Here is a 15,174-nt window from a genome sequence, read left to right on the forward strand (position 1 = left end):
ATGTTTACACTTTTATCAAAATACTGATATTGGGAAATGAGAAATTTTAATTTCCCAATGGGAAAGTGTGAAAGATTAAATGACCCAATAAATTTAATTGGTTAAAATAACAATTGGACACAAATTTTGATAGAATACTAAGTTATTTATGTGATAATATAAAAGGAAATGTAAAGAACATTTTGAAATACCAAAAAAGGAAAACGTAAAAAACAAAAAGAGACGGAGGGAGTAGTTATTAGCAGTATGTAATTTGAGAAACTTATTTAACAGTAATTAAGGTGAAATGTAGTGTTTAAATCGGCATGAATTAGCCAAATGCGATCTTAGTTAATTCACATGGATTGATTCTGGCATTTGTCGGTGATTCATGTATTAAAACAGAGAGCGATCAGGAGTAGTGTAGTGTATTGTATTAATGTATTGTGTATATTATTGGTGCAGAATACCAAAGATGCATTGACTCTGTAATCAAATAATTAAGTTAGTATTGGATACTAATTAATTGTCGCATTCCAAAATAGCATGCACAAAATAAACTATTTTATGGCCCCGGGTTGTCCCAATGTTACGACGAATTGCATTGTGATGCGGTCCCCTGTTTTTGTCCACTCACTGGATGCACAATCTTCATTTTTATTGTGGGGCAAGATGCACAATCGGTGAATCTACAATCCCTAATAATAGTGAATCTACATCTTTACCTACAAGAAAATTTTGGATATGTCATACTACCTCCGTTAAAAGATGTTTATTGTTACTATTTGTCTATTTGTATAAATATTAAGACAAAAAAGATGGGTGAATATAATAAAATTTTACTTCGTATAAAGTAAGATAAATGTGTAAAATGTAGGTGAGTATAAGTAAAAAAAATGAAAAAACTAAGAGAAAGTGAATGAAAAGTTGTAAATGTGGTGGGGTAAGAGAGATAAGATAGTAAGTTTTCATGTTAAAAATAGAAGAAAAAAAAAACACAGTATAAAGAATATTATGAAACAAACTAAAACGAAAAATGTAAATGTCATTTTGAAATGGAGGTAGTATGTTATCAAAAATTAATCCCTAGTTAGTATAGTGACCAAATAAGGTTTATATGGTACGACTTTAAGGTTATGGACTAAACATTTGAAGGCACTTAGAATGTGGGATTCGTGGAGGTGGGAAATCTGTGTGATTGTAAGAAAAAATATGAATAAAGTATAAAAGATGAAGTAAAAGTTGGATAAAGTAAGAGAAAATAAAAAATACATAGGTACTTCATAGTATGTTGCAACTGTTTACACCGTTTCAAAAATCGGATGGACTAACTAAAGTAAAAAACTACTCCATATTCTATTAACATTAATACTATTACAGTAGAAAACGAGAAGGACAACTAAATCTTCCTTTATCATTTTTTTGATGCAAGCTAGGAACGTTATATTAAAAATTCAGAAAACATAATACAAAGCGAAAAAAGGTTTATGGAGGTCTATCCTCCATTAGAACGTCCGAAACAGACTCAGGTGCCTGTTCAATAATACAAAGGTTATAACTAGACATAGAATCCGTTCTACACAACTTAGCTAATCTATCAGCAGCTCTGTTGGTATTCCTAGCCTTGTACTCCAGCCTGACCTCATTCATCCTCGTACATAGATCCATGCATTTGTTTACAAGCATAAAATTAGCATCTTTGATATTCTCCACTTGAACAATCCTGTTGATAGCTTGCTGACAATCCGAGTTCACAATAACTCGAGTCCAACGCCTTTCCTCGATGATATGCAGAGCTGTAAAAATTGCTTGAAGCTCGCCCATTAGAGCTGATTGGGTGTAGCATTTCTGTTGAAAACCCAACACCCAATTTCCATTGTGGTCCCTGACAATACCTGCAATACCCGCATCCGTAGCTACAAAGGAAGTGTCATAATTTAACTTTAACCAATTTAAATTTAACTTTATCATTTATTATATACAAATACGCGTCAACTAATATACAGTAATAATATACGGAGTACGTTGGAGGATTATTCTACGCTTGTAATATACTCCTATAGTCCTATGGAGGTCAAGCTAGGCCAAAAAAAGTTAGGGCTACCTTAAAAGTGATTAACAATAACCTAATAGAAGTACAAGTATTAATTAGTACTAAGAAAGAGATACTTTGTGTAACAACTACATACCCAAATGCATCACTTTCAAAGGGCAGGCAAGGGAGATTAACGTTATTTTAAAGCAAAGATGTGCAATTCCCTATTCATTCAAAACTTATAATAATTGTAAGCCTTAAAAATAGTTGAGGTTGTCATTATTAATAATTGTCTTAATATTCGGAATATTAAATTATTTATTAATTAATAAGATAATGACAATTGCAGCAATTGCCCCCTTTTAAATATCCAACCGCATCTCCCCTTACTTGGACTTGCTTACAGCCTTACATGTAGTTACTGTATTACCCTCCGATCTAATCTATTGGAGGTCGCCTCATTTCCATTTTGTGAGTTTGTGACTCCATAAATTACAAGTCTTATAGTAATATCTATCCTTCGCATCCTACCACCCGTAATTATTAGCACCACACTCGAAACTAGATGACTTAAAACTAACTTAAATTAAAATTGACCTATCTCATATCTAACTTCCTAGCCCAAAAGGCTCATCAACCAAATATGTCTGGATGCATACTTAAATCGTAATTAATGGGGTAGTGCAGTAATCCAACTCCGGGCTAGAATCACCAATTTTGGTGGACCGAGTATTATAATGATTTTCCCCCTGAACCGGTCTGTTTTGGACAGATTTCATGATTCAACTTCTTATTTTTAAGTGATTTTTTCTATCACAAAATTGTTTGTTGCATTCTATATATATCCTAAATATTCCACAGACTCAATGTTGATCAAGACATATCCAAGTTTACTTTCACTAAAAAGTGTAAATGCGTAGGTTTTGAGCATTAAATTATTAAGAAAAGAATGAATGTAATGTAATTTTCAAAGCATATCACATATTAAGGTAATCGGATATGATTTGGCCGATACAAATAAAAAAAGGTATTTTAAAGGACCGGAGAGGCTTCAAAAATCGACATCAAGGTATTTCAAGGACTAACGACTGGCCAAAAAATTGTAATCTCTGGTTCCGATCTACTCCCTCTGTATTTTTTTTTTAAGAGATACACTTGCCTTTTCCGACCGTATTTATTTAAGAGATACACTTGCTATTTTTGGTAACTTATCAACCCCACCATCTAATTAAATAATCTATTTACACCCCACCCCACCACCATCCCCTAAAATGACATGGTCCCCACTTGTTTTATTTATTAAAATATCTACCCAACCCTACTTGTTTTATTACTTTATTTCATTCAATTCTTTTTCTTAATACCCGTGCCCGACCAAGTGTATCTCTTAAATAAATACGGAGGGAGTATTATGGTATGAGTTCTGAATTGGATCGGATTGTGCACACCCTTGGCCACCAATAATCTATTGAAGCTAGAGGGGTAAGATTGTCTTTTTTCTGTACAAATTCACAATCCAGCAGTAATGACTGTGCATCTCCAGAACCGAAAAATGGCATCTTTGAATCTTGAAAGATGGGAATTGCCCCCAAAATGTTCAATAAGAAATTTAAAGTGAAAAAGAGAGGTAAGTGCCAAAATAATAAAACATCACTAATTTCAGTAGCATAGTAGCAATACTAGCAAAATGATGAGTTGAATGAGAAGGGCATGGTTTTCTTGCTTACTTTAATGGACATCAATTGAACCCCACAACTGCTCATTGTCTCTCTTCTCCTCTTTCTCTCTCCTAAATCTCTCTTCCTGACTACAAGGCATGCTCATCCTCCCTCTACCTTTCTTTCATTAGTTTCTCTCTCTAAAAACACACTTTTTTTCTGGGTAATACTTCATTATTGTTTGCCTGTGTTCTTCTTCAGTTCTTCTAATTGTTTTTCTGAGAAACCACTTTTATGGGATGTTTTGATTGGTTGCTCAAGTGGGTTATTTCTTGTTAATGGCTTGAAGTTGAAATTGGAATGAAATGATTTGAAGTTGTATTTCTTTGAGTTCAATGCTGTGAGATCTGATGTGGGGTATACCCATTTGCTAGAACAAAATAATGAGCCATTCTTTTTTTTATCCTGGCTTGAAATGCAAGTGTAATTAAAGGTAATTTATGGTACTAATTTCTGCTTTATTACTATATTTGTCTCTTATTTTGGTTGCTTATTGCACAATATGTATAATGTAAGACGTTAAGAACCCTTAAAAATCATATCTTTTGGGGTTAAATTGCTGTTTTTCCGCCCTTAAACTTTCTGAGACTTTAAACCCAGATTGTTGTCTGGAACTTTCTATATGTTTCTGGTATTTTCAGCAAAAATGGGAAATGGGTGATATAATGGTACTTTCAATTGACTGCATAATGTTGTGGTTTCTTAATTATGATTGATTTTATAGGTTAATAATACAAATGCCTAATTATAGAGAGCCTGATAAGGATGATAGTTTCCTGATTTGGAGTTGATTTTGCTTCTTTTGTTATAGAGAGCCGCAAAAGGCAGTAATGTAGACGGGATTCGATTCTAGGTCTTGGGGATGCAAATTAGAGGATCCCGAGGGCCGAGGGTACTCGTTTGCATCCAATCTTAAGATAGAGAACTCTGTTTGTTTTGTTTCGATGTATCTGAATATTGTCTGCCTGCAAACTTTGTCAATTAATGTTGAATTGTTGATTATGGTATTCTTTCCTTTTATAGTTACATATATTGTGATGATTAATGCTTATCCTGATTCTGTTATATATTCCCCTTCTTTCTTACAGAATTATAGATGCATCAATGGGTGTAAACATGGAATTGGAATTTGATAAATACTGCAAAGTAGATCAGAGCCCTAGAACTGTTCTTCCCTCCCCACAGCACCCGAAAAGGAGTGAGCGTAGGATTAGAAAGGGAAGACGCAGTTCTAAAAACGAAGATTATGAGATAAGCTTAGAAAAGGAAGGATTTACAGAGATTAAGTTTCGGAACTATCGAAGTGTTTCTTGTAAGAATCTGCCATCAGGGGATGTTGAGTTGGAATGCAATGATTTTCTGAGGCGCGGCTCAGTGTATCAGAGCTCCACAGATAGGAGATTTGGGAAGCCAGAAACTCGAGGTGGGCGAAAGAAAGTTGAGTTTTCAGTCAATAGTGAGACACCCTTCTCCTTTAGTATTCTAGATTCTATTTGTGGTTCAGATGAGGAAGTTCAAGCTGAGACTGAACAAAAGAGATCATCAACTATATCATTAACTTCAGATTCAGTATCTTCTTCTGCTAAGCTTCCTAGACAACCGTGTTTTATGAATTTGAAAGAGCGACAGAGCGATTCGGGGGCATGTGCTCAGAGGGACTCAATGGAAAATCAGAAGTTCAAATGTGAAAAAGTGAGGAGTCCTTCGAACAATGCTAATGCCCTCAAGGAGAGAGACTCTCTGAGTTTGAACAAGTCTCTCTCTGCCAAGCTTGCAATGCCACATTCCCCAACTCATTCAGAAGGGGATAAAACCAAAGAAAGCCCAAAAACCCGTTTCAAAAAGATGTTTGACCCATTTACAAAGTCTAAATCTCATCGAACACCTTCGTATGATGCCAAATTATCCAGCTTAGCAGATATTGGGAAAACTAAAACTCTAAGGAAATCCTTATTAAATGATTTTTCAAGTGTGGTGCCAAATGTGGAGGCTGCAGGAACCCCGCCTGTAAGGAAAGAACCGCAGCAGGTTATCCCACCATGCTCACCTGCTCATCTCAGAGGCAATCTCAAGATGGAACAGAAGCATGGAGTCCCATATTTTGAGTTCTCAATGGCACACTCTGAGGATTTATTTGTGGCGAAAACATGGAAGGCAGAAAATGCACTTAACTGGGTGTATACTTTTCATTCTGTTCAGGGAAAAAAGAGAAGTAACGCAAGTGGTTGGGGAATCAAGTATAGCAACAAAGATTCTCCCATGGTTGGTCAGATGCAGGTACAATGTTACTTGTGTTCAGAGTTACGAGGCGGTGGAGCTTTTAGCAACTCGATGATGACAGAATTCGTGATGTATGACATTGCTCATGCAAGGAAAAGTGTTACTGCTGAAGAAGAGATCAACTGCCCTGAAAATTTCAAACCTTTGGGTGTTTCTACTGAAAGTTTGGCAGAAGGAAATATTGAATTGGATGATTTATTTGGTCTTTCGAAGCCTAGACTGCCAACCACAAATGCAGCTGACCGTTGCAGTGCAGATTTCTCGACTCCTTACCCGTGGACCCAAGCGGATTTGAGGCCAAGCTTTGAAATTGCAGCTGTTGTTGTTCAAGTTCCCTTTGAGAAAAGAGAGAGCTTAAAATATAAAAGGGGGGATAAACTTAGTGACCTAGTGACAAAGGACATGCATGATGATAATAACCATGTAAAGGTGAATGTAGTGACCCCATTGGGGAACCATGGTTTGCCAAGTAGTGATGAAAGTAGAGGGGCTTCTCCATTGCTCGATAGATGGAGGTTGGGTGGAGGCTGCGATTGTGGTGGATGGGATATGGCTTGCCCGCTTGTTGTCTTTGGCAATCCAAGTACTCAATGCATGTATGAGCATTCCCTTTTAGACAGGGGTCAGCCTCTCAATCTCTATGTTCAGGTAATTTCTTTTCTTATGCAAAATCTTGAGACTTTTTCAAATGAGAATATTTATTATCAATGTTTCATTGGCTTTTCCTGTTTGCATTTTTGTATCTTTTTGAAATCAATGACACCCTTTAGTTATTACATAGGGTAGAACCCTAAATTACCCAACATGATGCATACAAAACTGGTCTACTTTCTCACTGTTAACTGTAATAGAAGTTGGTGATGATCATTATGTTTACATTACTTTTGTGAAGTGTACGCCCTCACTTCAAGGACCAAGTCCCCTTATTGTTGTCTTTCCGCATTCTTGTAAGATCGGTCCAGTTCACCTGATAGTTTAGCTTAAGCACTTATCAATTGTTTACCCAAAAACTGTTATTGAAAAGTGTAATAGAAAGGCCTGCACTTTCTGGGAGTAAGCAAACCGGTGTCATAAATATAGCAAAAGCAGCCTCTGTGGATCTGCCTCCCTAAGTGTGCCTTAAAACTTAATTGAGCGCCACAAACCCAGAAACCAGAACTTGATGTCAGTAACATAAATCTCCTGGCAGTGTCGAGGGGATGTGACACACAAATAGTCAAATACCTTCGAATTTTTGTCTTCTAATTTTAATATTTTTTTTTCACCTGGAGGTTTGATGCAAAACTGAAATTTCTTTTATAGGGAGGAAAAGAAAACATGCCAGCTTTGACCATAACAATCACCGAGAAGGGGAAATATGCAGTAGACTTCCATGCACAACTATCAATATTACAGGCTTTTGCAGTCTGTGTTGCTATAATGCACACAACAGAAGCTTCCAGCTTGGTTGAGCAAGAGAAAAACAAAGAGTTGTTGCAGTGTAGCTCCTTGAAGGTCCTGGTTGAGGATGAAGTGAAGATCTTGATTGAAGCAGTTACAGAAGAGGAAAAGAAGAAAGTTGCAAAGACAGCTGAAGCACATCAGCCATCTTTTGTGCTCAATCCACCCTTTTCTCCTATTGCCCGAGTGTAGCTCATTTAGTTTTATTACTAAAACTGGAAACAAAATCTGCATAACTCTTGCATTTCAGGGCCAAATTGCAAATTTTACATCTGATCCTGAATGGAGAAGCGTGAAGGACCACTGGTAAAGTTTACATGTCAAAACCTCCGAAGATGTTCTGAAAGCGGAGAGTAAACTTGGTGTATTTGTTCAGTAGCAAGACTTTCAGAAAGGAAATATACTGTCTATATTTGGTAGACCATAGTGAGGGGTAAGATCATCTGATCATTTTAGGCGGAATAGATAGGTTTCTCCTTTTATTTTTCATTTTCTTGTACCTTACTTTTGTTTTTGTATTTCTTTTTTAATCTCCTTGTCATCTAAATTCAATTTTGTAAGTTATAGAGCATTAGAGAAAGAGACTAGTTGAGTGTTATGGTTCCAAACATAAGGTCACGGTAGAATTTGGAGCCAAAAAGAAAAGCTGTTGTATTTTAGCAGATATATATTGCAAATAATGTAATAAATCTTATGATAAGTATTTTATGCAGAATGCCATTCTGCTTTTAGTCATTGGATTGTGGCTGATTTCTTCATCATTCTTTGGCTGTGAACTCTGAAACTGAAGGTCTATCAACTACAGGTTTGATTACTTGTAGCGTTGTAAGGTCCGAGTTCTGTGTCAACCTCATACCGTGTCACCAATAGCAGCCAGAAACGCCAAGCCGGTCAATTCTCTTATGGGCATGTGTATCATTTTAATTCATTCCAAAAGGGTTGTTTCTATTTACTGATTTGATTATTTCTTTTCTATAGAAAGTAGAAGAGAGGATAAAAAAACTAAAAGTAAAAAACAAAGAAGTCAAAAGAACAAGAACAGGAGAAGGTTTCAACTTGCAATATGCAATTACTTGCTCTGAACAAAAATAGGACTCTTGCTTGCTCAAGTATACGCCGGTGTACAACATTTCTCTCGGAGTTTTACATTTTGTACAGAATCTATACAATAAAATTGTGAATGTAACTTCCAAAGCTCACTCTATTATATATATGAACTCGGTGAAGCAGTGAATTTGATTTACATCTTTGAGCAAAAATGAGTGTACCACTCTGTCAAACAGATAAACAAATGAATGAATGAGTTTCAATCTTGTAATGCTCATAATGACAATAGTGGATCGTCATTGCTATCCTGTTTATGCTGCAACATCTCTGATTTTCGTGAAAAACTCTTCAAAAATTCATATGAAGCAAAAAACAATGCTCCTTGGGACATATACATAGCAAGCCTCGGAATCAAGCCCCTGATATCAAAAGCCCTGACTTTGATCAGAAAATTCCCATACGGTGAAGATGGAACTTATAATTGACAAGGAAAAGAAAATAAAAAAGTATTTTCGTAAAACTATTATTCTCTATTATGTTTACCGGGACGGAAACTATGACAAAACAGCAAAAGTAGACATATGTGAGCAAATAATTTTTCCGTTGGTCAATTTAGTTTAGCATTTTCGCTTGTTTTTACTTCTTACAAGCCAAGCAGCAGAAAATTGCGTAAAATCACTTGTTTTTCAATAGTTTTCCTTAGTAACAACCAAACATGTGAAATATAAATAAGGAATATTTTCTATTTTTTTATTTTATAGTATTCCCAATTTAACTTTCCCATACATTTCCAACTAACTTAGTTCTTAAACATGGTATAAGTGTGAAATTTTGAATGTTTGGTGCTTGAAGAGGAAAACCATCCAACTTTCTCATTCTTCTTAGGCTTCTCTTTTGTGTTTTTGTAATAATTGAAGCACATTGTTTTTTTTTTTGCTTAATCTTTAAGTCAAAGTTTTGAAATAAAAATTATAAAGCTACAAAAGCCAAGGGCAAAAAAGATTATGATTCACCATGACTTCCAGGGATCACACAATAGGATAAGCAGTTTGTGAAATAAAACTAGCCTGTGCTTTTTGGCTTTTCAATATGAAAAACAATTCTCAAAACACGATACAGAAAATTCCGAGGCAATGTTCAAGACCCACCACAATAAGATCCATATATTTGATAGTTTGAACCCCATTATAATTGCCCAAAAAGAAAACTGCTCAGAAGTTGGTACCTGTAAAGGCCTCTAAAACCTTCATGCTCCTGGATATCTTGAAGGGCGTTAAGAATGCTACGATATCTCTGTGTAGATCCAGGAATCTGCTTCAATAAAAGTTCTTTGTCACAATCAGTATTATGTCAAGTACAGTAAAAGACAACAATCAAACTCTAGCTTAAACATGATATCCTATTGGGACAACTCAAGTTCTCAGCTCCAATGCTCGCATCATATGGTTCTTATAATATTTACACTGTTTTTCTAAAATTGATAATCCCATACCCATATACTATCCAGGGATAAGCTAAAACTAGATATGTTCAGATTTCAAAACATACTCTCACTTAAATGGAGTGTTCGAGAGAGGATAAAAAAAGCAACTATCATAAAGGATATCTTAGTGAAATCGTGACGAATCCTTAATTATGGGGGATCGGGAGTTGAGCATTGAGAGATTCGAGACTATTAATTCTGGACAGAGGGAGTATACATTATGACCTGGCTTGAATTATAGACTACGGGAGTTTAGCTAAAACATATATGAGTTGCCAACAGACCTGAGTTTGTAATCTGGTTTTCACCACATCAAATGGAGTAGAAAACAAAGCAGCAGTTGATCCAGCCAGTCCTCCACATAACAGCTGTACACGGATTTCAGATCAAGGGATAAGTAGGTAAACCATGTGTTAGCAATGGGAAAATAAGTAAACCTCATACATCTATTTTCTTGCTCAATCAATATTCTTCAATAAAACAGTTCAAGCACACTAAAAAAACAAATAGCTGAGCGAGCTCTATAAGAATACCAAACTTAAATGTGCAGGACGCAAGTCTACAAGCAAAAGTGAACATTGAACAAACCGTTTGCGAAGTACTAGGTTGTTTATTGTGTGGTTGTGATGACATAAGCATTTGCTTCAGGCTTTCATATGTGTAAAACTGCATAGATAAGAATAAAACCCTGAATAATTTGCCTTCTTGGAGATAAATGAAGGATAAAATGTAAGAAAATTTAGATTGATATAAGGCCTCACTTTGATGATTGAGTGTGGTACATTCCTGCAGAGTACAGCACCCCAACCAGTGTACAGAGAACGTAGACCTCCAGTGTCGATGATTCTCTGCACTGCATTCCTGGAAATAGACAAACATAACACAAGCTTAATCCTTTAATAGCTGTTTCTGAGAAGATGAACAAACCAAATGACTTCATTTTGGATAAGAGTAAAGGATTGCATAAGTTATTCTTTTCCTGCCTTTTAAGATGCTCCACAAAGTTACAATAACTCAAAGGTTCATTAAGTACTATTTACAGCACGAGACTGCTTAACAAGGTAGCAAAACACATCGAGCCACACATTTGACATATCTAACATATTGTGCCATATGGAGGTGAGAAAAGATTCCCAGAAACTTTGATTTACAGTGGAGAGTTTCACAGAGAAGTTTATTTTCAAAGCATCACCAAATTGCATGGTTGGTCAGCCATCAAATGTACTATGTACATTGATTTAGGAAACCTGAAGTCTAAGCAGTCAACAAATTACAACTGTACAACATGAACATCATTAGACAGGGATAATAGCAAAATACCAGCAGTTTTGATACTTTAAGTTGACTTGCATCTGCTGCTTTATACGCTCACTGGGAGTAAACACAACTGATGTAGCTATACTTGCACAACCACCTGCAGTGCAATGAGCAACAGACTGATATTCCTGTAAGCAATAAATAATCAGGCTTTACATGAGGAAACTATGATGAAAAATAAAAGGGAACAGAAGCCTATAAAGCACTGGAATGAAAATACAGAAGCTAGAGTAAAACAATTCATCTAACTCAGCTAAATTTTGAAATACCAGCAACTGTGAAACCTAATCAAGCGAAGTTTCAATCAGATAAACAAATATATAATGAAGATTATGCAAGAAGAGACCTTTGCAACAGATGGAAGCAAGAATTCCTTCACTGATTCATATGTGAAGGTGTAGATGGCAGAAATAGGTGCAGATGTGGTGACGTTGCTAGTTATTCCACGATATAGTCCAGGTAATCCTGAAAAAGAATCCAGCTCCAATATGAAAAAAATACTTCTTACGTAACAAATAGAATACTGAAACAACAGATAAAATGGAACCCAACTCTTGCCTGAATGAGAAAAAGAGATAGGAAAGCAATACAAATTTCATTAGAACACATCATACCTCTCTCAGAAAGTACTGTTTTCCCTATGTAACAAATAGATTTCTGTCCAGGTTGACAAGATTGAACGATAGTTTTAATTGTATCTATTGGATGTAAACATAGACTAACAACTATGCCAGCCAAGGCGCCTGAAACAGCATGCTCTTGTTTAGCTAGTAATGGATGAGGCTTGTTTGTTACAGCTGAGCAGCTCTCACTTTGATATTTCTGTTGAGAATTGATATTCTCACATATTCTCATTTCATTCTCCGTGCAATGATCGCCCTCCACACTGAGCTTAGTTGGCTCATGAGTAGAATCTGGAGCTGAAGTGCTCACATGGTCATCCAGATGCAGTTCCAAACTCAAAGCCATAGGCATACTGGCTGCAAAATGTTTTTTCTGGACCCCAAGAAGGAGATTCTCTGTATACAAAAAGGACTCAGATGCTTTTCTATGCATGGTTTCATCACTTCCACCAGAGGATAGATCCTTGAAGTTGGGTGTATCAACACACATCTCAATATTTCCAGTCTCCGCATTGCTAGAACTCACTTCATTTCCTGATACGGGACAATAATGACGGACAACAGCCTTGGAGGCGAAGGCCTCAATAATCTTCTTGGCCTCATAGGACACAGGCATAGGAAGCTTTGGTGAAATTGAAATTTGGCTCATCCATCCATATCTATTCATTAAGCTGTAAAGAGTTCCAACGTTTGTAAGAGTCTTCCCTTTCAACCAGACATCATTCTTAACGGAACTATCATTTTCTCTTCTCGAAAAAAAATTATCAACAAAATGGTCATTACATAGGATATAATGCGTTCTCCGAGTTGCTCTAACGAACTTCAAACTTCGATGCATGATGCACGAAAAATAGCTGGTAGAGTTTAAGTCAACATGAAGGCATCTGCTGTCTAAGGAATTAACTAGGCTAAAATTATCATTCCCAGCCAGTAAACATGAATCATTTTCCTTTTGACAAATAGTGCCTGAGCGGTCAAAGCTTGCTTTCGGTTGGTTACGTGCAAGAGAGCGACTAGCACAATCCCATATGTGTCCCACTGCGGATATGAGATCATTTGTACTCAGAATCTCAGGAGACTGTGATGTCAAGTTTTCCCTTGCATGGTTGTTGTCATTTGATGAAATGTGTACATCACTTTCATCAGCAATCTCAACGCAAGGACCCTTAAGTGGTTTAGCCCCGAATTTTATTGATTGCTGACTGTGAGAGGGGTTTTTGTAAGACTTCACCATACTCTGTATCTTACAAGTCACTGCAGAGGAACTCTGGCAAGAGAAAACGAAGACTATTATGATCATTGACATAACATGCATTACCAAGCAGTTATATATGCATACATGTCAAATATATGTTCTATTGTTCTCCTATACTCAATTTTTTTGTGGCATATATCAAACTCAAATTATAAACAGGAGACCTGTTGAGCAGAAAGTAACAATATAAACAGCAAAATCTCAAACGGGGAAAGGTAATAATATGAATAGATAGGATGACTTGAAGAACCATGATGAGCTGATATTAAGTTGTTAGAACGCTGAAACCCCTCCCAAGCTCCTACATTTTCAAAAACATACTTATATATCCTACAAAAGAGAAAAGAGAAGTAATAAGATGTCAAAAGCACACGTAGAGATATTCCCCCTGGTTTGACCAATGTATAAAAAAGCTCAAGGCACACCAAGGTGAAAGGGGTCTTGTTGTGCTTGGCCACGCTTCGGTGCGCCCCTTTGAATGTGCCTCGCCTAGAACAAAAAAAACGCTTGCCCTCTATCGCCTAGACGCGCCTTTTCATACACTGGATCTGACAAACTAATCATTATAAGAAAACACCAACCAAAAACCTTATTGTTCAGTGATTAACTTGAACAGAACAAGCAAACCTTATGAGAAAGGTAGGAAAAAGAACATCACCATTTCAATTAACAGCTTCGTATACTAACTATCCCCAATTAACAGATAGATCAGCTACCACTTTGCAATATTTTACCCTGGTTAATATGAGATTTAAACTAAAATCCAAATAAAATTCTATCTTGTTGGTTCCTAATAGCACGGCTTATGAGAATGGAACTACATTTATACATGCTGAAGTAACTCTCTCACATTCACGGAACTTGTAAAGAGACAATTGTCAAGCCTAAACTTTGAAACAGCAGGCATTTAAGTTTATAGACATAACAAAATCATAATTGACCAAAGATGTGTGATATACCGCTGTGCAAATAATCAATAGCCCATAAGAGATTATGAGAAACAAAGTATATAATATAAACTCAGACAGACATGGTTTAGCAAGATGTGTTTACCTCTCACAGTGTCACTCCCCTCCCAGCTATCCACATTGGTACAGAAAAACCATCAAAGAAACAAGCTCCCTGGTTTAATTACAGAATGCAAAAAATCATTATACAATCTTCAACATCCTCCATCCAATTCATAGCCAATGGCATTTATAAATAGCGGGGATTTTCACCGTATACCCAATGGCATTTATAAACAGAATGAACGAGGTATTACACAAATAACTACTCCGAATATGTCTATATCCCATTACAACCCAACTTGAATATTTGCCCATCAGTATTTTAATCACAATTTTTTCAAGCGTCAATATTTCATCACAAAAACAGCTAAACCAAGACATTCAATCAATGAAATGTTGCAGAAATATAGTGGGATATCACACCGAAGTCCAGATTACAAACAAAATTATGATTAATTAACAATAACTTCTACTGTGTATAAAAGCTAATGAACTTCAAATGCATCAATGTCAAAGGTTCGGATTTTGAATCTAAATTAATTGTGTAGAAGGGTGTTTAAATTGCTCAAACCTGAATGAAGTTGACCCAGTAGCAGCAGAAAGCATCTCCGTGAAAATCTTAAGAGTTCAATTGTTTCAGCAAACAAAATTGCTGGGTTTTTGTTAGGGTTTAAAATTAAAATAGTGGGAATAATAACTCGATTAATTGAAGTGCTGAACGAAGCGCATTTTTATATGGGCAAATGAAAAGTTTCTAATCTAATTGGAATATGATTTTGCTTAATTGCTCAGCAGAGGAACAGAACAGATAATATTATTTTCCTTTTTTTCGCGGTGGTATTTTTTTAGAACTTTATAAAAAAAATTGCTTACCTCAAGTCCTCAACCCCTCAAGGCTCAAGCTAACAATGTTTGTGGGTCGGATCATGTTTTAGGTCGTGTCCACATGTTTCATTGTTTTGGGACTATACAATTCCATCTCATATC

At 36.1% G+C, this 15,174-nt stretch overlaps 2 protein-coding genes across 10 annotated transcripts; one reads left to right on the forward strand and one right to left on the reverse strand.

Moving 5' to 3' along the window:
• The first annotated feature begins 3,546 nt into the window (after positions 1 to 3,546).
• LOC110778709 (uncharacterized) lies at positions 3,547 to 8,187 on the forward strand. Of its 4 annotated transcripts, none has more exons than XM_021983283.2 (3): positions 3,547 to 3,641; positions 4,821 to 6,660; positions 7,315 to 8,187. In XM_021983283.2, exons 2-3 carry the CDS (start codon positions 4,837 to 4,839, stop codon positions 7,642 to 7,644), a joined length of 2,154 nt encoding a protein of 717 aa, XP_021838975.1. In that variant the 5' UTR covers positions 3,547 to 3,641; positions 4,821 to 4,836; the 3' UTR covers positions 7,645 to 8,187. The 4 variants fall into 4 exon arrangements, with proteins under 4 accessions (XP_021838975.1, XP_021838964.1, XP_021838958.1 ...); XM_021983272.2 differs by having other exon boundaries at positions 3,553 to 4,165; XM_021983266.2 differs by having other exon boundaries at positions 3,553 to 3,895.
• A 314-nt stretch (positions 8,188 to 8,501) lies between these two features.
• Positions 8,502 to 15,053, reverse strand: LOC110778731 (uncharacterized). 6 transcript variants are annotated; one of them, XM_056831449.1, is made up of 12 exons: positions 14,759 to 15,037; positions 14,231 to 14,299; positions 13,603 to 13,725; positions 13,428 to 13,507; positions 11,914 to 13,189; positions 11,646 to 11,764; positions 11,303 to 11,427; positions 10,744 to 10,843; positions 10,571 to 10,648; positions 10,267 to 10,350; positions 9,725 to 9,810; positions 8,502 to 8,918 (listed from the first exon to the last, which is right to left on the reverse strand). In XM_056831449.1, exons 4-12 carry the CDS (start codon positions 13,428 to 13,430, stop codon positions 8,774 to 8,776), a joined length of 2,016 nt encoding a protein of 671 aa, XP_056687427.1. In that variant the 5' UTR covers positions 13,431 to 13,507; positions 13,603 to 13,725; positions 14,231 to 14,299; positions 14,759 to 15,037; the 3' UTR covers positions 8,502 to 8,773. The 6 variants fall into 6 exon arrangements, with proteins under 6 accessions (XP_056687427.1, XP_056687425.1, XP_056687426.1 ...); XM_056831447.1 differs by having other exon boundaries at positions 13,428 to 13,725; XM_056831448.1 differs by having other exon boundaries at positions 13,428 to 13,733.
• Positions 15,054 to 15,174: the final 121 nt, after the last annotated feature.

This window comes from Spinacia oleracea, chromosome 6 (assembly GCF_020520425.1).
Source record: "Spinacia oleracea cultivar Varoflay chromosome 6, BTI_SOV_V1, whole genome shotgun sequence".
NCBI lineage: Eukaryota > Viridiplantae > Streptophyta > Magnoliopsida > Caryophyllales > Amaranthaceae > Spinacia > Spinacia oleracea.